The sequence below is a fragment of the Falco cherrug genome, chromosome 7 (genome assembly GCF_023634085.1).
Source record: "Falco cherrug isolate bFalChe1 chromosome 7, bFalChe1.pri, whole genome shotgun sequence".
Taxonomy (NCBI): Eukaryota; Metazoa; Chordata; class Aves; order Falconiformes; family Falconidae; genus Falco; species Falco cherrug.
The window spans coordinates 1,012,548-1,034,474 of NC_073703.1; the positions used below are offsets into that span (position 1 = coordinate 1,012,548).

At 50.7% G+C, this 21,927-nt stretch overlaps 1 protein-coding gene across 3 annotated transcripts; it reads right to left on the reverse strand.

The window, feature by feature from the left end:
* Window positions 1-70: 70 nt before the first annotated feature.
* Window positions 71-20,932, reverse strand: PKM (pyruvate kinase M1/2). 3 transcript variants are annotated; one of them, XM_055716359.1, is made up of 11 exons: window positions 20,774-20,932; window positions 15,182-15,351; window positions 14,720-14,811; window positions 11,646-11,777; window positions 11,269-11,455; window positions 10,495-10,765; window positions 9,697-9,847; window positions 8,112-8,264; window positions 3,788-3,954; window positions 1,411-1,592; window positions 71-828 (listed from the first exon to the last, which is right to left on the reverse strand). In XM_055716359.1, exons 2-11 carry the CDS (start codon window positions 15,330-15,332, stop codon window positions 722-724), a joined length of 1,593 nt encoding a protein of 530 aa, XP_055572334.1. In that variant the 5' UTR covers window positions 15,333-15,351; window positions 20,774-20,932; the 3' UTR covers window positions 71-721. The 3 variants fall into 3 exon arrangements, with proteins under 3 accessions (XP_055572334.1, XP_055572335.1, XP_005437525.2); XM_055716360.1 differs by lacking the exon at window positions 3,788-3,954 and adding an exon at window positions 4,457-4,623; XM_005437468.3 differs by lacking the exon at window positions 20,774-20,932 and adding an exon at window positions 15,563-16,580.
* Between the last annotated feature and the right edge of the window lie 995 nt (window positions 20,933-21,927).

A 21,927-nucleotide genomic window follows, 5' to 3' on the forward strand; every position in this document is an offset into this window, starting at 1 on the left:
GGCTGAGGCAGGAGCAGGACCCCGACCGCCGCCCTTCCCCCCTCCCAGCCCGAGGCACAGGGCAGGCCGGTCGGTGCTTCAGCTTCTCTTTATTGATGAACAGTGGTGCTCTGCCGCCCCGGGGGTCGTCGGAGTGCGGGGGGGAGGCTCAGGGCGGGGAAGAAACACGACTAACAGGGAGGGCGCTGCGAGGGGAGCACGGGAAGCTCTTTGCACACAGGTGGAGCGTGCTGGGAGCCAACACCTTCTTCTGCCCCCAGCCCTGGGAACCACCCGCTGGATGCACCTTGGACTTGGTCTGCAGGGAGGGCTGTGGCTGGGACAGCGGGTGGCTGCATAGGAGGGGGGTGCGCAGCAGCTCGAGGAGTGTCACAGCAGAACCACTGCCCACAGGGCACCTGTCCCCTTCCGCAAGGGAAGGGTGCGCACAGGCTGAGGGCAGGCCCTCTGCTCAGAGGGCTCCCAGCAGCACACAGGACATATGTCAGGGCAGGACTTCACTACGGGAAGAGGTTTTTAAAAAAACTAAACACTTCAAGTATATTTTTTCTTTAGTGATTTAAGGTCTCTTCCCCCTGCTGCTACTGCACTGGGTGGTGTTTAGCAACCTACATCCACTCTAGGGACAAGAACAGCGCAAGCTACGGCTGGCCTAATGCAAGGGGAGAGGGGAGCGGAGGGAAAGGGGGAAGGAAGGTGGTTGCTGGTTGCAGCCAGTCGTTCAGGGAACAGGCACCACACGCATGGTGTTGGTGTAGCCAGAGCCAGGGCGCCAGCCCGTCAGCACGATGACCAGGTCACCGCTCTTGAAGAACCCACGCGCTTTGCCTAGGAGAGAAGAGAGGGAGGCATCAGAAGCTCAGGTCCCACCACCACCAGCTTGCCACATGGCAAGCCTGTCACCCCCTCCCCAAGCCACTCAGGTGCAGAGGGGGGCAGGCAGCCTGTCCCACAGCAGCCACAGCTCTGGGTCGGTATTAGGATCCTGTACTCCTGCTGCCCACCCATTGGGGACCCTTTGCCTCTGCTCAGGCCCCTCTGCAGTACGGAGAGTGAAATTCAACAGCACAGGAGTTGCAGAGGAGCTGGAGAAAGGAGTCTCCTTACTCCGGGCTTTGCTTCTCTCACAGGAGCAAGGAGCACCACAGTTCAAGCACTTGAGGTGGCTGTTAATCTGGTTTTCTGCTGGAACCTATTTTAAGGCAGCTGTGACAAACGCACTGTCCCATTTCCCAACCGGATGCACTTGTGCTTATGCAACTACCATTTCCCCATTTCCCAACTGGATGCTGTTACCACACAGGTAGCCAGTTACTCTCGCTTGGTCACCTGTCCCCACCAGTAACCCCAACAGCACCACCACAGCCCACCAGCCCATTCCCCACGTGAGGCTAGAGCAGCGTCACTCACCAACGTTCATGCCCAGGTTCACACGCAAGTCCACATCCTCTGCCCAGGAGTCATGAGCTGGTTCTTTGCACAGGACTGGGAAGATGCCCCGGTAGAGGTGAGCCTGGCGTGCCGTCTGGTCATTGCGGGTCACGGCGATGATGGGAGCCCTCGGGCGGTACCGGGACACCAGGTGCGCTGACCTAGAAGGAAACCACACCAGGAGGTGAAGCACCACACTGCAGGCACAGCCACCTGAGGAAGCCTGTGTACAGCCAACGGGAGCACAAGCAGCAGCAAGGTTTGGCTGTCACCCTGGAGGGCTCCACAAAACCCCTGGAGGGACACAGAAGATGGCCACAGGAGATGCTACAAGAGCCAAGTTCACCAACGAACCAGATGCTCTGCTGAATTCTCAATTAGGCAACTGGACAGACCACCACCAAGAGCAGTCTGGCCCCTGGTGAAATTCACCTTGCCTCCAAGTTTAGAAAGTGCCATCTGGGTGTTTTGGTCGCAAAAACAAGCCTTTATTTGTCTCTGTTGCTATGTTAAGGTGGCGAGGTGCCATTTATTCTGGGCCTTGGCATCTCAGTGGGGGTCCCTGCAAGTTCCCTCTGTTTTGAGGAGCTCCCGGTCTATGGGATGGGAAGTGCCCATGCCAGCAGCACTCCCCAAAGCTTGCCAAGGAGGAAGCCATTTGCCTCCCAGCCACGTTCACCTGCTGAAGCCAGCAAACAGGCCGGCTCCTCCGTAGAGCTCCGCTCTTGCGCCCAACAGGAAGCAAACACAACAGAGGCCAAAATGGGAAGCCAGGCAGAGTCTCCTTAAAATAGCAAGCAGCACACCCTGGGTGGGGACTACAGCTTCCCTTTCCCCAGGCACTGCTTGCAGAGGGCATTGGCAAATAAATGGAGGTTAAACCTGCAAGGCACTGGCATTTACAGCTCCATCTTTCTGATGAGCATGCCGGTACCTCCACTAGTAGCTTTTGCAGCCCTGTTTCGTGGCGCCAAACTCTGCAATATTCAGATTCAAAGATTGCTGCTTAAGGTAGGCAGTAGCAGTCTGCTTGAAGCACCCAAACACACGTGCCACCTCTCAGACAATCCTTCCCACACTGTCCAAGAAATCTCCTCGTAGCTCTAGGAGATCCAGGTACTCAAAGGCTGTAACAGAATCCACAGCTAAAAATATTCAAATATCAGAGTTCAAATCTCTTTTAAAAGGTCAAGTGTAAGACTGGAACCTTTTACAAAGAAATATTAGAAGCACGAGGGTATCCAGAAACTCAGTGCTTGCAGTCACTCCTCAGCTCTGCAGAAAGTGGCTGCTTCAAATAATTTTAAGCTGTAAATTTAGGTGAAGGATTCACCGGTGGTCCAGATCTTCAGGGAGACCATGCCCAGTGCATATAATCACATCTCTGATGCTGCGCTATGTTTTTGGTCTGAATCCAGTGTAAGAAATTCAGATTGTCTTCCAGAAAGAATTCTGAGACTTATGGTCAGACATGCTTTGAGTGGGCAGCCCAAGTTCCTCTAGATGAAAAATCGGATCAGCAAGGCTTCAGCTCCCTTTCCAAAACTGGAAGAGTGAGTCTCTACTCAGCAGTTGTCACTGTCACTGGACAGGAATCCCAAACTATATAGTTCCAGTGCATCTGCGTTGTTGTCTCTCAACTGCAGCCAAGGCACTGAGCTCACCTGAGTGCAGGCAGCACTTGGCTGCTGGGTGCCTGCCAGAGGCCTGCCTGTTCAGCAAGATTATGTGCAGGCAGGCATAACGAAGCCTGTAAGAGAAAATTCCCAGTACTTTCAGTTTCCCTGCCTAACAATTATAGGCTAAGCAGTCCCTCTTTGCCCCTTGGGCTTAGGCAAGCAGGACTGATGCCCAAAAGGTTCAGCAAGGGACCAATAATTTGGATGCTACTACAAAATCCGAGACCTTGATTTAAAAAAAAAAACCAAAAACAAAAAAACCCAAAAAAACCCCCCACAGATTCTGCATCCACTGAACTTGTGTCTTACTGTTAAATGGAGGATTTCTTGCCAAGAAGTTTGAATCAAAGCTGCAACATTTATTTCCCCTTGACTCTTCCAGCCAGCGCTGCTGGCAGAGATGCCATTTGCAACAGCAAGGGGAGGCAGGGCTCGGTGCTGATGCCACACTGGCAGAGGCCGGCTGAGGAACTTGGAGGTTACGTATGTGCAGATGTTCAAGATGTCTGCCCATCTCCTGAGGAACCAGCACTGCAGGCAGGCGGCCGGGGCTCAGTTGCTGCCAAAACCAGGGCTTCACTGTGACAGCTCTAGTCTTTCAAAGCCATCTTTTTGAGTCTCCTTCCCCCACCCTGTCACAAAATGGGCTTGATCTGAGGGAACCTGTCACCTCCTACCTTCCAGACTTGGTGAGGACAATAATGGCCCCACTGCAGCACTTGAAGGACGCTTCCACAGCGCCAACAGCAGCAGCCTCCGTGGGATCACAGTTCAGGGAAGTCAGACGACGCAGTTCCTCAAACAACTGCCTGTGAAAGATGGCGGCTTCGGCCTCCCGGGCAATCTATAAGAGCAACATGCGTTCGGGAAGACAACACTCACGTCAGTCACTCAGGGCAGCACAGGGCAAGGTGAGGTGCTCTATCAGGAAGGCGTCACACAAATACCATCAGCTTTTGACATTAACAGTTACCAATTAGCAAGCCCAGATTTAGTTCAGCACGCTGTGGTGACGACCACAACGCTCAGCCACCTGAGCAGCACACCCTTACAGAGGAACCGTTCAGTTTTCAAGGTTTCTCTTCCAAATTGGTGGCACCTACTGAGTCACCTCATCCTGCCAAGCCCACACTCAGGTGACATTCATGCCAACTGCCAGGCACTCTCGCTCTGCTCCTGCCTACGTGGAGTCCCTCCCTGCCACACAGAAGTCAACTCAGACCACAGCAGTTATGCAAGGCTGGTACCGAAGCAGTGAGCTGCTTGCTTAATATTTGCAGTGTTAGAAGGGAGCATGCTTTTGCTCATGGAACGTACTGGCACCAAGCCCCCTCTCGGAGCCCTACCTGCCAGACTCGGTCAGAACTATCAGGGCTGGAGCTAAGCACTTAAAAGAGGCCTCCACTGCGCCTACTGCCATGGCATCGGCAGGGTCCCTGTTGTTAACATTGAGGCGGAAAATTTCTTCAAACAGCTGACGATGAAACATTGCGGCCTCAGCCTCACGAGCTATCTGCAGGCCCGAGTAAGAGGGAAGGAGGAGAAAACAGGAAAGAAAAAGAAGGAAAGATACACCAGAGTAACATGAGATCACTTTCATTTGCTTGATTGTCATAGTAATGCATGCAAGAGAATATTAAAGGTCAAGCTGTGAAACTTTTTGGCTCTCAGGTTGTCAGTTTGGTGAATGCAACCCAGTCTAACACGCCACAGCCGCGCTGGCTGGCCCACCACACTGTTTAACTGGTAGGCCCTGGTCACTGGGCAGGCCTTTCAAAGGTGGCATTCTTGCTGTCTTTTTGAATCCTTTCAGAACAGGCAAACACAGATTGCTTTTCAAGGACCAGAGCAAGCCAGCTCAGAGTGAGACTGCGCTGTGCAGCAGCTGTTTATTACTTCCTCAAGAGACTCTCATGGCATCTACCAACCTGCTGATGGTCCTGCCTACAGTTCCTCAAGAGGAAATCTCTGTAGCTCCATGACCCCACTTCATACTGTCCCAACACCACACAGCACAGCTGGAACTCTCTTTGTGGAGCCAATATGCAAGCAATGCACTTTCAACATCACCCCTGAAGTTGGGAGACCATCTCCTTCAGCTTCATTAGGTTTAGTTTAACTTGAGAGCCAATGAAGTTTCACCTCAAGGTGCTACACCAACTTCCCTTTCGGTATAGAGATCAATAGGAAGAGGACTTCCTTTTATAGGGTTGTCACAGCCTGTATGTTGGGGTGTCTGTACTGTGCCAGACAAGAGGTACAGGCACAACCAAAGGCCTTCTGTTCAGGCCAAGCACTTGCAACAGGTTCAGTAACCTATTCATCCCAGTATGCTGGGAGTCTCTCACATTTAAAAGACAGCTCTCATTAACAGAAGGTTGTACTAGCCCCTGACAACCCAATAAAGGTGCCTTGCAGAGACTGGAAAAGCATGCGAAGGTTGATCATCTTTTCAAGGACAACTTCATCCAGTTACTTCAGAAAAGTGAGCAGCTGCTACACAAAGCATGACAAGTTTACATTTAAGCAGAGGCTGAAGTGCCATAATAGGGAAAGCTCTGTAGTTAGACCCCTTCCAAATAAGAATTTTGCTTCTCTAGTGTTAATGAATTATTTTATGTGATGCTAGGAATTATCCCTCTTCCAGAGATATCAGTTTAAGCCAAAGTAGTTAAGTATCTTATGTCTAAAAATAACAGGACATATGTGACAGACAGGAACAGCAGTCCAGTGCCAACTCTAGTCCTGAGGCAGTCAGTTTTGTTGCTGCAGGCTTTACACTTGCCATTAGATAAAATGGAAGTATTTGCCTCAGAAACTTACTCCAAGAACAAGAGCCAGGCAGTTTATTCTTCAGCTCCTGCTACAAAGGTAGGCCACTCTGCATAACACCCAGAGTGAACCTGAGTTTAGAGGGAAACCTGCATTCCCCAGTTCTTACAGGGTATGCGTACACATGTCTGCTTTGACAGTGGCTGCAGAAAGGCACAGAAATTCTTAATTCCACAGCACAGCTGGCTTCAGTCATACAAAAATGGCTCAAGGGTTTCCAGTTGGTACACAGGTGGAGATACCACGGTGGAGGCAGGACAAAGGAAAACAGAGAAGCCATTTAAGCCTTGTCCCCATTAGACAGCAGGGCCAGCGTGGCATTTGAAAACAACTGCGGATCATGGACCGGAATTGGAAGGGAGCGGGCAGGAAACAGCCTGCCCCATGTTTGAAAGCTTGCTACTAAACTCAAAGCAGACGGCATTTTTGCCATAGAGATGCCATCCACTGAAGAGCAAGCTCGTTTCTACAAGGCTAGCTGGAAGGGGATCACAAAGCAAAATGACTACAGGCCAGGGACAGGCAGGTCAAGCCTTTTAGAGAGGTGCACGGATACTACAGAGCACAGACCCTGATTCAGTATCACAGCCCACATTTGCTGCCAGCACCTCAGTACAGAGGGAGCTTTCCCTGGAATACTCTGACAGCAGCACTGGATTAACAAATATATAAATCCAAACTGACACCAGTTTCAGGCCAGGCACTGCATACCGGAGCTGCTCTTTACCAGGGATAAGGTGATCTCTCCCTGCTATGACTGCTTGACCACTTCAGATCAAAATCTGCTCTGGCCATGCTGCAGATTTTCAGACCATGGTTATTCAGGGCACTATTGCTGGGCAGGGGTCCTCTCAACTAATGCCAAGTGAATTAGCTTAGAAGAAAGATCCTAACTGTATGGGAACATGCTCCCACCATCACAGAGTGAGCACCTTGCTGTCTGCACCACATTACACGAAATAAAGTGAATCTGTATTTGATCTTCTGCACAGAGGGTTAAAGCCTTCAGCATTTCTCCACGGGCCTGGCAGAGCAGACACCACTGTCCTCGGGTCTGCAGGGAGAAGGAAGCATGCGCAACAGATCCTAAGCTCAGGATACAGGTACCATACAGCCTGCCTGATTCTAAAAATTAATGCCAGAATGGAAACCCAGGTGTAAGGTTTGCTGCAGCAAGTTTCTAACTCCTGGTAGAAAGTCAACCCTTGTGATTTAGGGAGTGAAAACTGAGGAAGAACCTTTTAGGTGCACCGTTAGCATTCAGCCTGTAAACCAGTAGTCACTGCCCAGTAACTTATCAAGGCATTTTGCATTTCCCACAGGCAAAAACCACCACTCCATATTGACAAGTTAGAGGTAAAAGATATTTACATAATGCACTGCAAACACACACTAGCTGAGTTGATTAATCTATATAACCTGAATTGCAAATAAAACTGGTGAGAGTTATCACTGCTGTGATTCACAGCACTGGTAACTGGGGAAAAGCAACACTTTTAAATACTTGACATCAGGCTTTTTATCAGCTGAAACGCGAGGTGGGTGAACTCAAAGCAGAGCAGAGGTTTCTGGCAGTTTGGGCATGCAAAAATATGGTGCTGTCAGTACTCATGCAGCAAACACCCCCAACACCAAGCGCACCAGGTGCTGAATGCAACAGTGCTGTAAATCAGACTTGCAAGCCTCCCCCACCCCTCATGGAGAAGTCAGCCAATACCTTTCATTACCTAGAGATAAACAGCTTAAGCAGCTCCTTGACCTTGGAGAAGTTTAAGGCACTTAACATGCCACAACGAATAAGGCATTTGAAGAAACTCATACCAAGGTAACAGTAAAAACCCCTTTACCCTGCCCCTAAAAAAAAAAAAAAAAACCACACAAAACTAGCTGGAGAAATCTGAAGTTTTAGATTTCAGAGCACTACAGAGTAGTTCTCCGCTCTGCCTGACAATAGTTTGGAGCACACAAAGTGAGGTTTCAGACCCGTAGGACCATGCTAGGTCAAGAAAAACCCACAGCAGGTGTGTGAACAAAGAAAGCAGTCCAAAGTAATGACAGGTGCTGCCATCTAGCACCACACAGATGTGTATCTTCAGGTGCCTGGCTGAGACAGAAGATGCAGGACAACCTGTGGGAGAGGCTCCCCACCAGAGCAAAGACAGTACTCACAGCATGCTGCATGCGCACAGCCTCCAGCGGGTAGTCTCCCTTGGCGGTCTCTCCAGAGAGCATGATGCAGTCTGCTCCATCCAGGACGGCATTAGCAACATCGCTGCCCTCAGCACGGGTTGGGCGAGGCTTCTTGATCATGCTTTCCAGCATCTGGAAGAGAAAAATTCCAAAGAAATCAAGACACTGCAGAAGGAAGCAGCTGCTTTTTCACGAGTGCACCTCAATACACTTCACGGACAGGGCAGAAGATAGGATGAAGCCTAAGGACTCCGGGAGAAGACTTCTGTGGGTCCAGGGCAGAGAGCAGCCTGGTCCCTAACAAGCTTTGAACTCAAGTATCTACCAGCAAGAAAAACAACCCATTTAAATTTTGTACCTGTTCTAGATTTACTCCTTTTCCAGGGAGATTTAATCCACGCAACATTACAGACAATACTCCAATGTTTCAATTTAATTTTTCAGCACAGGGCTTGGTCCAAGGAACTCTCAGCTCTCTAGAGCCAAGGATTACAATAGACACCTTTACAGAAGCTCAAATCCAGCCACATGTTCCCAAATTAGCATCTAGGAGTTTGTTTTTTCTGCCTAGAAATAGGTATACAGCAAGGTCTGCACCAACTAAAGCCATCTTCATCCAACACAAGATTTCAAGTTCCTTATATTACGTACAGGCTAGTAAACTCAGAACAGCTACCACCACCACCTCCTAAGCGCCCACTCTGAAGAGAGAGGAAAACCTCTGAAGAGCTTTCCACGAGGTCAGCCCTTCCCACCCCCTTCTCCCAGAAGCTAGTGTAACTCCACACACCAAAGCCTGGCCAGCTCTCCTATCCCCCTCAGGTGCTCAACTTTTTTCCAGCTGCAGCTCACCACTGGGCAAACAGCACTTATTTCCTCATGAAACACCACCTGGAGCAGCATTTCTGTAGCAATACAGGAAGAGGAAGGAGCACATGCCACTGTAAATCCAGGACCTTGTCTAACTCTACTGTCTTGAGACAGATTTCACCTCCACAGGCTGCACACAGAGCAAGCACAGGCAGGAAAAAAAAATAAAAAATCAGCCCTCCCAGCACCTGAGGACTGTCCACACATGATCCCTACTGGAACCAGTGAAGCTGAGCATCAGCCCTCCCTCACTCACTAACAGCTCCCAGAATAATGAAGCGATGGATCTTCTATGCAGTCCCTTCCGACTGCTGCAGCGTGGGCACACCATGTAAGGTACCTGGGAACCTTAGCAAGTCTTCTCTGTTGGACACAGATGTGCTGCTGCAAGATGCCAAGGCAAAGCATGTGCAGTTTTTCTCTGGAATTTTTAGTCAGCCCAAAAGGCTTGTACTGCATGAGTTTTTTTGAGGGGTAAAACCTTCAGCAGCCACACAAGAGGTCCTGTAACCTTACTGGGGAAGATCCCAAACACACATTAAAAAGAAGTGCCTCAAGATAAGCTATGCAGCTATGAGAAAAACCTCTTTGCTCTTGGCATCTCACCCTCCAGCAAACGCCAGCAAGCCGTGACAGCTACTGAGTCACACCCTGCCAGACTCCAGCAGTTTGAAGCTAACACTGTTTTGAGTACCTGAGTGGCACAGATGACTGGTTTGCCAGCCCTGTTGCAGCGTCCAATCATCATCTTCTGGGCAAGGAAGACTTTTTCAGCAGGGATCTCGATTCCCAGGTCACCACGGGCCACCATAATGCCATCACTGGCCTCCATGATCTCATCGAACCTGACAGCAAGAGAAGAGGTTTGTTACCCTACTTGTTCTGCAGAGCACCTTCCTGTTTGCTCTGTCCCCCCGCTCTGAGAGGGAGCATCATTCTGGAGCATGATATGCAGCTATGCTGTCAGTGCATGAGCTTTCCAGGTGCTATTTTGGTACCCTGTAATGCCAAGGTAAGAGGAAGAAAAACAAGACCAAGTCATAGCACATATAGAGTGCTATATAAAGCTTTCTAAAGCTATACAAAGACAGATCGAGGGGAGCATGAATTGCTCCCAGATATTTTAGTCTGATAGTTTGTAACAGACTTGGGAATTCCTACACATTAGCTGACCAATTTGCATCCAGAACAGCAAGTTTGAGCTCTCACACACTACAAAAAAATACTGCAGATTTTCCAAGGATGCAAGGAGATTGTGACACTGTCCCCATGAGCTCAGGGTGCGTGACAGTTACTCTGTTCATACTGTAGCCACGTCAAGTCCCACACACACAGCATTAACCAATGGCTCACACCGCCACCTTGTTACTTGGACTGGTAAGTTTGCTGCTGCTGGCAAGCCAGAGAGCAGGAGTTTTGACTAGTGTGAAAGGCCTTGTTCTTTCATTGACACAGGGGAGCAAGCCTAAAATGTCACCTGCAAAAAGCTCACCTGTGCACACCCTCATGGTTCTCAATCTTGCTGATGATCTTTATGTTCTTTCCCTTTTCCCCTAGCACCTTCCTGACAGCGTGGACATCAGCAGCTTTGCGGATGAAGGAAGCAAACACCATATCCACATTCTGCTCCACACCAAATTTTAGGTCCTGAATGTCCTTTTCAGAGACTGCAGGCAGGTCAACTGCAGCACCAGGCAGGTTCACTCCCTTCTTGCTGCCAAGCATGCCACCATTCTCAATCTCTGTCACGACATAGTCAGTGCCTGAAACAGAGGCATTCCCACGGTCAGTGCTTATTGGGAAGCTCCCCAACACCAGCTCCCACACCACCTCCCTGCCCGAGAACAGCAGTGCCAGCAGCAACTGCACATGATAAGCAGCACATCACCGGTCTCTTCAGAGGATTTATCTAACACACAAGCTTGCAATTTACCTATGGGAGCACAGCAGACTGATTTAAAACTGCTTCTGTGCTGTTCTTGGAAAAGATGCCATTTGTTGGTTGTGTGCAGGAGGCTGGGAAAGCCCCCTCCAAAAAAAAAAAGCTGCCAGGTTGTACTTCTGTACACAGGAGCCCTGAATACCAAACAGAGCACCCCAAAAGCCTCACCTCCATCTTACTACACATTCTGGGATTACAGGCAATATCTCGCTGCTAGAACCATGTACTCTAACATACAATTGCAAGCTAAACCAGTTACTGGAAGGAAAGCACAAATATGCTCTGAGGAAAAAAGCAGGCATAGCTGGAACGGTGGTTACCAACCTTTCTCCTTAACCAGCAAGGAAATCAGACCGTCATCCACATAGATTTTGCTGCCTACTTCTACAACCTTTGTGAGATTCTTGTAGTCCACCCACAGCACATTCTCATCACAGTTCTCCATAAAGGCATTATCCAGGGTCACTTTGAGTGATGCACCCTTCTTCAGCTCCACTTCTGCTGTGCCACTCTGTGTCAAAACAGCCATGCATTTTAGCAAAATCAGTAAAAAGCAGCACACAACCACCTTCCAGCCTGCAGCAGTTTGTCAAAACCTCATTCCCCAGAAACATTTTTGTTTGGAAAAGGCCACAGGCATAAAACACTATCTAGTCTTGCACAGTGGGGGGAAAAAAAAAACCAACACAAAAAAAACTTACTCCCTTAATGAGTCCAGTTCGTATTTCAGGTCCCTTAGTATCCAGTGCAATAGCCACAGGTCTGTAGGTAATTGGATCAGAGGCAAAGCTCTCTGTAGCTTCTCGCACATTCTTGATTGTGCCCTCATGATACTGGCAAGGAAAGAGATGGAAACATTCAGGTCACTTTTACTCCACCACTTACGGAAAGTATCACTACGCACCCTAAACACTACCCAAGCTGACAGCTCTGCTCTCACATTATGCTCAATTTCAGTTCTAGCTTGAGAATTTTATTCAGACTAAGCTCCCAAAAAACCAAGAAAGAGGATACAAAGGCCTTCCCCACATGAAACAGCCTGGCAGTTATCTAGCTCTGCCTTCAGTGCCCCCAGTTCTAATCCTAGAAGGACAACTCAAGGAGAGCATCCAGGCACTCGGCTGAAATGATTTTCCATCAGGACATACACTTGCCATTCGAAGGTGGCCCACCAACCAACAGGCCTTTGGGAAGAACGTTTTCAAAAGCTTTGCTGAACACCTGCCTATTCAGCATGGCAAAACACTGGCAGCTGGGCAATTATGTGCATGGGAAGATTCCTGAATGCCAGAAGGACAGCACAGCTAAGCAACTGCCCCACCTGGCTGTTCTGCTCCCATCAGAGCATGGAAGGGAGGATGCCATTCTCTGCATTGCCAACTCCCCTACAGACTTCCAGCCTGACCCCTCTTATCAGTCCCACAGGCGAGCAGATGGACAAGCTTTTTTACAACTCTTTGGCTTACATTTCCCCTAAAGATAAAGAGGACGTTATCCACTTAAGTATTTATGTTTTATTTTGAGAGCCAAAGAAATCACAGCTAGAAGTTCCAAGACTCCAGCACCATGCACTCAACCTCCGAATTTTCACATGTGCAAAAGCAGTTTACTAGTGCTGCCAGTTTCCCACCCCAACTACCACAAATGCGCTTCAGATGACCAGCAGATCAGTTTAGTTTACTTGCTTAAACAACATTAAGAGATAACCTTGACTGCAAATTGTGTAACACTTGACAGTTTTGTAGATAAGAAATACCCCTTCCCCTCTGTGCCACAGGCCAACAGCCTTTGACCTGACTCACCTGGGAACAGTCAGCTCCTCCCACGCCACTCACCCCCTCCGCTGGAGCCCCACACACTGACTTCAGCGTGGTGGGGATAATAATCCAGTGCCAGGAAGCCAGGGCTGGAAAAAGCCGTGCTAAAGTTTGTCTGCATGCTCTCAGCCAGAGATATACCACAACCCCTAACTCTTTAGAGAAGGAAAAATTATATTTTTTTATTGATTGACAGTGCAAGTTGGGACTGAGAAGGCCCCAACTCTTCCAATAACCACAGCCTAGAAGGATACAGTATAGAAAATCTGCCCGAACAATGCTATTACATTTCTCTGGGCCCAGTCACCATGATTTCTCATTTTTAGTTTGACAGCAAGGTCTAACTGCCTTCTGTCTAGAGAGTCTGACTTCCTGAAGTTACCTATGCAGAACAGGAATGCAAGCAGAACTGGAAATAAAAGCAAAGTTTTTTCTATATTAAAGGGTGGCAGCCAGGTGTCAAAGCACATCTGTTAAAAGTTTAAGCCCTGCTGAATGCTTTGGGGTGGATGTAAAAACAGAAGCACTCAACAGATAAACACTCTTTGGGGCTTCACTGGAAACTTAAGTGTTCTGGAAGAACCAGGAGGGAACTCAAGCCTGGCTATGGCTGACAGTCAAACTCAACAGGAGGTGACAGCAAGACCAGACTCCGCTGTAATTTAACTTCATCTGCATGAAATGTGCAATTAGACCTCACACAAAGCAGAAAGCCACAGTCCCTGTCCTTGACCTGAGCTAACAAATACACAAACCGCAGCAGCAGCTCCGCTGGGCAGTAACAGTGTGAACATTCCCAGTTTCAGTCTGGCCACGAACTCTCTGACGAACCACCCACCTGGCCCACAAGCCAACCAGCTGCAGGATTTGACTACCGAGAGGCAGGGTTACTCTACGCTACCCTCTCTTTAGGCAGATTTTGCTAACTGCAGCCCATGCACTGACACTACCCACGGCATTTAGTCAAGGTCTGATGGCCGTCTGCAGTTAAGCATCAGACCTTTCAATTTTGACAGTGCCCTGTGGCCTTTAAAGGCCACAAGGGTGAGAGGCCAAGCTGTTACACACCGCGAGGTCCATGGTTCAGTAAGTAAAGACACCTACAGCTGCTACTGGCTACCATCTGACATTTCGTAAGCTGGAGGGCCGCCAGGGTGAAAAAACTCTATGGCAAGGCTCAGAGTGGCATTCCAGGCAACCTGGAATGGGATCCTTGGCTCCTCCAGTACCACTGAGGACCTCTTCTATTTATATCAGTAAGGGCTCATCTGCCACAAACAGTGTTGATTTCTTTTGACCTTATTCTTATAAGCTCACCACACCACCTCCCAAGTACTGGTGTGCTAGCTTCATGACTGCCAGGAACACAACCAGGGCAGCCGGTTAGCCGAGCAAATCCAGGAATTAAATTCTTTGAACTAGGCACAGTAATTACTTCCAATCACTAACAGTATCCTTTTGAGACAAGGTTATTCATTGATCGCCTGCTTGCAAAACCCTCAGCAACAAATCAAGCAAGACCAGCCACTGATAGTTGTGTACTTGTGCAGTGGTGCTCAACAAAAGAGGGACAAATGTCCTCAGCTTCTGCTATTAACTGAGATGCAGCTGCCCTGTACAGCTAACAGGACAGGAAGAAGAACTGAAGGATTTCATGGCAAGCAGTTGGCACACAAGTGTCATATTCAGGTACCTAGCTCCCCGGTATAGAAGGGTGTGGAACCAACCCGAACTGCTTTCAATACAGCTCAGAAAGCACACTTAAATATTACCAGCAATTACAGAGGCTCGGTATGTACAACCAGCATGCTTTCCCCAAAAGCAGAGCTAAGTTTCACCTTCCCACACTAAGGCTGGTCTGGACAAAGCTGGATTTCCCTCTTTCCTGAGGGACAGGGTCAGCAGGCACAAACACACAGCCCCAGCTGGGCCCATCCCAGCTCAGAGCTCACCCTTACCTCGTGGGTGCCATGAGAGAAGTTGAGCCGGGCAACATTCATTCCAGATTTAATCATTTCCTTCAGCTTCTCCACCGAGCGGGAGGCTGGGCCTAGGAGAAAGAAATACTTTGAATATTAACTTTGTAAAAGTAATGAGATAACCCACACAAGCCAGGCTGCTTCATGTGGAAGAGAAATGGATGCAGACTTGCTAAGCGCTGAAGCAGTCCATCTCTACAGCAGCAAAGATTGTTTTAAAGTGCCTTGAGGAGCACAGAACCTAAACACTTCTGATTTCCCTGGCTACTGTATTTGCTCCTAGCAATAACACAGGTTAGGCAGACATAGGAAAATCATATTCTTTCAACACACAATTTCATCCCTGGCAAGGGATGAAAGATGAAGCCTTCTCGCAATTTTCTTAAGTTTCACCAACACAGGGGTATCACAGCTGCCGTTCTCGATCTAGGAATCACCTACCGATGGTGCAGACAATGCCGGTGTTTCTCGCAATGGTTGGCTCTGAGTCAATGTCCAAGCGGCACATGTGTTCCAGGAAGGTGTCCGCCATGGCAGCATGCAGCTGCTGGGTCTGAATGAAAGCAGTCCCTGCATCATGGTGCTTCGACATTGTTGCTGGAATCCTGTGTCTAGAAGAGAACAAAGCGGTGCCAGGTTTAGGAATCACCAGACTCGCTCATCAGGTGCGGACACCTACACACCCACGTGATGAATATGGAGGTAACAAGAAAGCTGCTACTGGGTCGAGCTATCTTTATGTTCCTATTTGAGACTCGTAGATACAGGCAAGACACACTTCTATTTCCATGTCATCCCCCACGTACACCACCCAAAGCTCACCTGCCTTCTATGCAGATGTTCCCTTCATAGCTTCTCTTCATTGCCAGTCTTCCCTTGGAGCTACACAACGCAACAAAATTCAAGCACTTGAGTGTGCAGGCAGAGATTCTGCCTCCTCCCTCCCAGCTCTTGAGTCATTTCTCCTACAGGCCTCGACTGTTTCCCATTGCAACTGGGGACCAGGGCAGCTTGGTGCTAGTGTGACTGCAGATATGCTCTTACACAGGCAATCTTCTGCTGAGAAGCACCTAATCATGGCAAAGTCTGCCTAAGCTTAAAACCCATCCTTCAAACCTGTACAAGCAAGTAGACTTGAGCTGATTTAAACACACCATCTTGGCAGAGAACATGTAAGAGACTGAAGGTTTCTTTAATATGCTCAAGGTCCCTCTTCAACTGAAAAGGCCATCCCCTGCATTCCCCCTCATCCAGGGCCACAGAAAACCACCACAAGATTTAAAACTGGGTTGTTTTTTTTGTTTTGTTGGTTTTTTTCTTTTCCAAATTTTGGATAAAAAAACCTGTCTGAATTCAAGCTGCTTGCCCCTACAGGACTCTAGCGTCTGCACAACAGCAGGCGCAGAGCTTGCAGCCCCAAGAAGAACCCCAACTGAAGCTTAACTGTCCACAGGAATGGGAGGACACTCATTTCCCAGCAGCGCTGGTGCCCCCAGGCATTTCTAACTGCACACCTCAGGCTGCAATACAATCATTTCCTCAAGTAGCAGTGGCAGCTAAAAGCTGTTTGTCCTCTTCAACCTGCCCAGGCTAGATTGCTGGTGTTCAAAAAGAGTGATGTAAAGTAGTGGCTACTGGCATGGGCAGATCACTAGTTTTGACTTCAAACTTCATCCCCTGGGCATGCAGACGATATTCAAAGCTGGCTGCTCTTTCAACATAAGCTGCCTTCACCTATAAGGTATGCTTTTAGCGCAGCACTTGTAGAGACATGGGCTGCTGCTCAGCCAAAAGCAGGGATAGAGCAGGGGGGTTTTGTTCTGCCTGCCCCAAGGAGACAAAAAGCCCAATCCAATAAATCACAAAATGGTGTTAGCTGCACACACCAGCCAGCTCAGTGTATTCAGCTTTGAAACAGAGGCACTAATAAACCCAAAAGCTTTGCCAAAGCTAGCAGGGCTGACCAGAACGAAGCCATGCCTCTAAGGAACAGGCAGGGAGATGCCCTGCCAGCCTGCCACGCAGAGGCTCTGTTCGAGCCGACGCTCCTCCCCTCTGCACTTCTGCTCTGCAGACCTTCCCCACGTACGTGCGGATCGTGCAGATCCTCCTGCAGGCGGCCCTGACTCACCATCGCCTCACTCCCATGCCGCATAAAGGAGTCAGGCCAGTGAAAACTATAATTTGCCCTGGCAAAGTCTCCTTTCTCTCAGCCCTGCCAGAAGCTGCTGACTCACCAGAGTCAGTACAAGAAAGTCTGCCCACATAAAAAGCCCGACAAAGTCCCATTATTATAGGAAAATATACTGGTCAGCCCTGAAACATTATGTTTTAGCCCTCTAACACTTGCTGCTGCATCCTCCAACACCTGCAAAGCAGCACTGGCTTCTCTAGATGCCAAAAAAATATAAGCCTTTGCTGGGAAATCGCCTCTACACAAAAGCAGGTGAGCAGGTCTGCGCAGCTTCTGGGAACGAGAGGAATATGAAACAACAGGATCCCAAGACAGAAACTACATCCACAGCATGACTTGGAAGTTTTTAAAAATAGGCACGTGAGCTCTCCCCATCTCATGGAAATCCCCCACCCACCTGAAGACTTTATAAATAAAGTAAAATTATGTTTCCAGTCAGAATCCCCTTCACAAGATTTTCCAGTAGTTCAGTGAGCTCAGAAAAATTAATCAAAGACACCATGACCTTGTCCAGGGGCGAAAGCAGAAACGCAGCAGCCAAGAAGTATCCCAAATACCCATCTGCCCGCAGCACCATGCCCACTACCAACAAGCTTTGCTTTTTAATTCTTCCTCCTGCCTCCCATTACATGTATTTACAAAGCATCAACTGAATCCCACTGGAAGAACCAGTCTTATAAATGTAACAGGAATGTCTGGCATTTCCCCCTAGTCCAGACTTGGTTTTTTAAAAAAAAAAAATAAAAATCAGAGGAGCAAGAACTTCAAGGAAACCCAAAGACAGAGCCCTCAGTCTGAGCTGGGCAAGGAAGGGAGGGGTACCCTAGAAAGCCTCAGTGTTTCCAGCACTGAATAATCTTAATTCCTTCCTCAAGGAATAATGACTAAACGCCCAAATTTATTACTTGGCCTGCCTGTGCTTCAGGCAGGGCATCCCAAAGATGCTTGGTATCTCCCTGGCTCTTGAATATTCTAGAAAGAGCCGTCTGAGGTCACAACTACCAGTTCTGCATTAGTGAGGTGACTAAACCCAGCCAGCTCATTCTGAGGTCGGCTGAGAGAAACTCTAAACTCCCTCCCCAAGGGCAGATCCAAATCCGAAGGTGCTGTGAGAGGCGGCAGCAGCAATCCCTACCCTGGGCCAAGCCTTTGCTGTTATCAGTGACAAAGGGAAGCAGCAACTGCAGCAGCAGGCCTCACAGAGACTGTCCCCAGGCAGGGCTGGCATTAACCACTGCCACCCTGAACAATGTTTTACTGCCTGTAAAAGTTGCAGGCAAGCTGCAGGGAGGCTCGTGGCAAGCGATGATTCAGGTTTTATCAGTCTGCCTCACTTCCACCACCTCTCTGAAGATGGGAGAATAAGGCTGCTCACGCCCAGTGTCCCTGGCCAGAGGCAGAAATGGTTTGAGTTAGAACTTACATTGGAGAAGTGCAGGGTTATGAAACCGGGCAGGCCTTCAGATTCCCAAAAAAAGCCTAAGCAAAACATCAGCTTTGTTCATTCCAGAAGCTAAAGGCACTCAACAAAAAAAAAAAAAAAAAAAAAAACAGCTCTGCAGCAAAGCAGGCTTTTAACACAGCCTGTCAGTTCCTCTCCCGAGAGGGAGGACAACCTGCTCTCCCCTGGGCAGCTGTTGCAAGAGGTGGCGTTGTGCCGTTATGTAAGTACAAGATGGCCACCCCAAAATGCCATCTCTTTTCTGCAATGCTGGACGGGACCCAGAAGCCACCACCTGCTCCCAGCTGGCCTATGCTGTCCCCGACAGCAAGCCACAGCTCCACAGGATTGACCCACAGCTCTGCAACAGAGATGCCTCTCCAGCTTTTTGGCAAATGAGTTATGTGGGACAGAAAGGTCAGGCCAGCCCGCACAGCACTGGGCCACATCAGCCCTTTCCCTGCATGCAGATGGATTAGCCTCGCCATAGCCAAGCCTGCCCTTCCTGGAGGGCACAGGCATACAGGAGACTTAAAAAAAATTGAGTCGAGGTGACAAGCATCACATAACTGGTGAGAAGAAAGACTTATCTCGAGGGTATTTGTAGTGCAGGCACACCTACCAACTTCACCTTGCAGCATGCTGGTGTGACAGAGGACAAGGAGCCTTTCAGCCTGGCCCCACACGAGCAGACTACCTAGTTGCCTTCAAGGCAATTGGAAAAGTCTTTTTTGCATTATAAAAGAAAGTTCAGGGAGTTTTTTTTACATTTAAATATAGCTAGGTGGAAGGACAGATCCCTCTCCTACACCCCCAGCTGCAGGATGCAGGTTTGGTGCGCGCCCAGCGCCGGGCGGCAGCAGCAAGGTACTGCAGGCCCATTCCCTACGTGCCACCCACCACCACGCGCTGCGGCAGCCTCGGCACCATCTTCCCCAGGGAGAACGGCCGGCCCGGAGATACAAGGCCCAGCACATGGTCCAGCCAGCCTAGGAAATGTTTTGTTTCTATCAAGTTAAACTATCAGCTTGGGGTCTAGAAAACTAATTAAAGACAGTGTTGGACCAGTCCAGCTAACCAATATAAATTAAGGTTTTGGCAAAATTTATGGCTTTGGGCAGATAAAGAGATAGGTAGTAAAGAAAGAAGCAGACTGCTCTGCTAGAGCAACAGGCTCCGAGGCAGCACCGCAGCCTCCACAAGCTTGTTGTTCAGTGAGAGTGAAGTTTCTCTGAAGGGTTTCAAAGGCAAGAATCCCCGAACACGTGGCTCACAGGAGAGCTTCCTGCCTCGGAAGAAAAGGCCTTCGTTAACCTGGTGATGGTTGGGAAATGAGCTGCCATCAGCATGACCCGTCAGGCCACCAAACTTTTAACTCCTTCAAATTAGCCTAAGTTCTGCTTTATGAATGGGATGTCAGGCATAAAATTATGTGCTTAGGAGTTAATTTTCTTTTTTAATTAAGCACTCCTGGGTTGCACAAGCCCTCGAGTTTCCCTGGAGGTATCAGGGTAACAAAAAAACTCTTTGTCATCCAACCTTTAGACCAAGGCAAGTCACAGTTAGCAGCAGCCCTTCGCAGGAACAGGACTTAACTGGAAAGCAAAGACATTAAAATTGCACAAACCTCTGCAGAGCACCGACTCCTGTTAACCTGGGCCTCACCAATAACCAGTGGCCTTATCAGACCAAAGCAGGTTTTTAGAGACTGCAGTTTACTTTTATTACTCTGAGGAGACAGTCGGGAGGTTGCCATTGTCCACCCACAAAAGCACCATTCATGCCCAGCTAGCCCTGCAAAGAGGGTTTAAACACGTTTCGGACGTTTTCACAGTTCAAGGGTCTGTCCAAATCAACTGGACGTGTTTAAGCAGGCATAATTACGGAAGAAGATAAATTCAGAAGGGGCCTTCTCCTCCGGGGGGGGGGGGGGGGGGGGGGGAGGACAGAGGCTGCAGCATCACTGCTGGTGTTGGCGAGCCGTACGCTGATGGAAGCCAACGGCCCTCGGGTAGGGGGGTGGGGGGGCGGCGAAGCGCTCCGCTCTGTCCCCATCTGACTCAGCCTCCCAGTAGGCTCAGGCCCGGCCCGACCATCAGGAACACGGGCGGGACGGTGCAGCCCAGGCCCCGCACCGCCCCCCGGCACCACGCCTCAGGGACCGACCCACCGCGGCCCCCGGCCCGGGGCTCCCCCCCGGCAGAGCGGCAGGGCCGGCACTCCCGAGCCCGAGGCTGGGCGGGACGCGGCCGCGCCACGTGCCCGGCGCCCCCCCCCCCGCCCCGCGGCCCCTCAACGCCGACTGAGGGAGACCCCGGCCCGGCGGCGGGAAGGAGCCGATGGCGGCGGGTACCGATGCTCCCTCGCCGCCGCCCGCTGGCCCTCAGGCCGCCGTTACCTGCCGCCGCCCGACCTCGCCTCACACCCGTCCTCTCCGAGAGCCGCCGCCGCTCTGCGTGCCGCCCCGCCGCCCCGCCAAGGTGATCCCGGGGGTCGAAGCACCGCCCTCCGCCCCCCCGCCACAGATTCCTCCGCCGCCCGCCCCGCGACGGGGGCGGGAAGAGGCGGGGCGCAGGGACTCCTTTTTCTGGCGGACGCACAAGGCGCGGGAGGCGCTGCGATTTTTTGCACGCAGCCGGAGAGCGGCCGCCGCCGCCTTAAAGGGCCCGCGCCCCGCCCGCCGCGCATAAAAGCGTCGCGCCTCGTCCCGCTGCTCTTAAAGAGGCCGCGTCCCCTACAGCTCACCCCCACAGACTGGCGGCGGTTGGGGCGACGTTGGAGGGTCCTGAGCCTCTGAGCCCTGGGGGTGCGGGGGGGCCAAGGTGGACGCTCTGCAGTGGGGCCGTGGGGACACTGTGCCAGCTGTGTGGGGAGCCAGCATGGGCGCCCTGTGTCACGTCTGTGGGGACACTGGGGACCCCCAGCTGGAGGTGTTGGGGACCCTGTCCCAGGACCATGGGGACCTTTTGCTGGGGATGCTGGGGACCCATCATGGCTGCTCCATGCTGGGACTCTGGTGACACTGGGGATGCACTGGCGACACGGGGACCTGCCATGCAGGCCCTGTGCTGGGCTGTGGGGACACCCTGCCAGCCATGTGGGGGCCCAAGGCACCCACCCTGCACTGGGGACCCTGTGCCAGCCCTATGGGGACCCAAGATGGCCGCTGTGTGCTGGGGCCTTGGGGACCCTGTGCTGAACCATGGGGACACCCTGGCAGCCATGTGGGGACCCAAGGTGGCCACCCTGTGCTGGGGACGCTGGGGACCCTGTCCTAGGCTGTGGAGGCACTGCGCCAGCCATGTGGGGACACAAGATGGCCGCCCTGTGCTGGACCACGGAGACACTGTACCAGCCCTGTGGGGACCCAAGGTGGCCACCCTGTGCTGGGGCCATGGGGGACCCTGAGCGGGACCATGGGGACACCCTGGCAGCCATGTGGGGACCCAAGGTGGCCACCCTGTGCCCAGGACATGGGGACCCTGTGCTGGGGACTCTGTGCTCAGCCATGGGGACGCCGTGGGGGGACCCACCGTGGCCACCCCGTGGGGG

Coding starts and splice junctions, on each gene's coding strand:
- PKM (XM_005437468.3), bottom strand. CDS start 15,603: ATGAAGAGAAGCTATGAAGGGAACATCTGCATAGAAGGCAG. Junction 10,766..11,268: donor CTTGCTGGTTAAGGAGAAAG/GTTGGTAACCAC, acceptor CCTCTGTTTCAG/GCACTGACTATGTCGTGACA. Junction 829..1,410: donor GAACCTGGGCATGAACGTTG/GTGAGTGACGCT, acceptor CTTCTCTCCTAG/GCAAAGCGCGTGGGTTCTTC.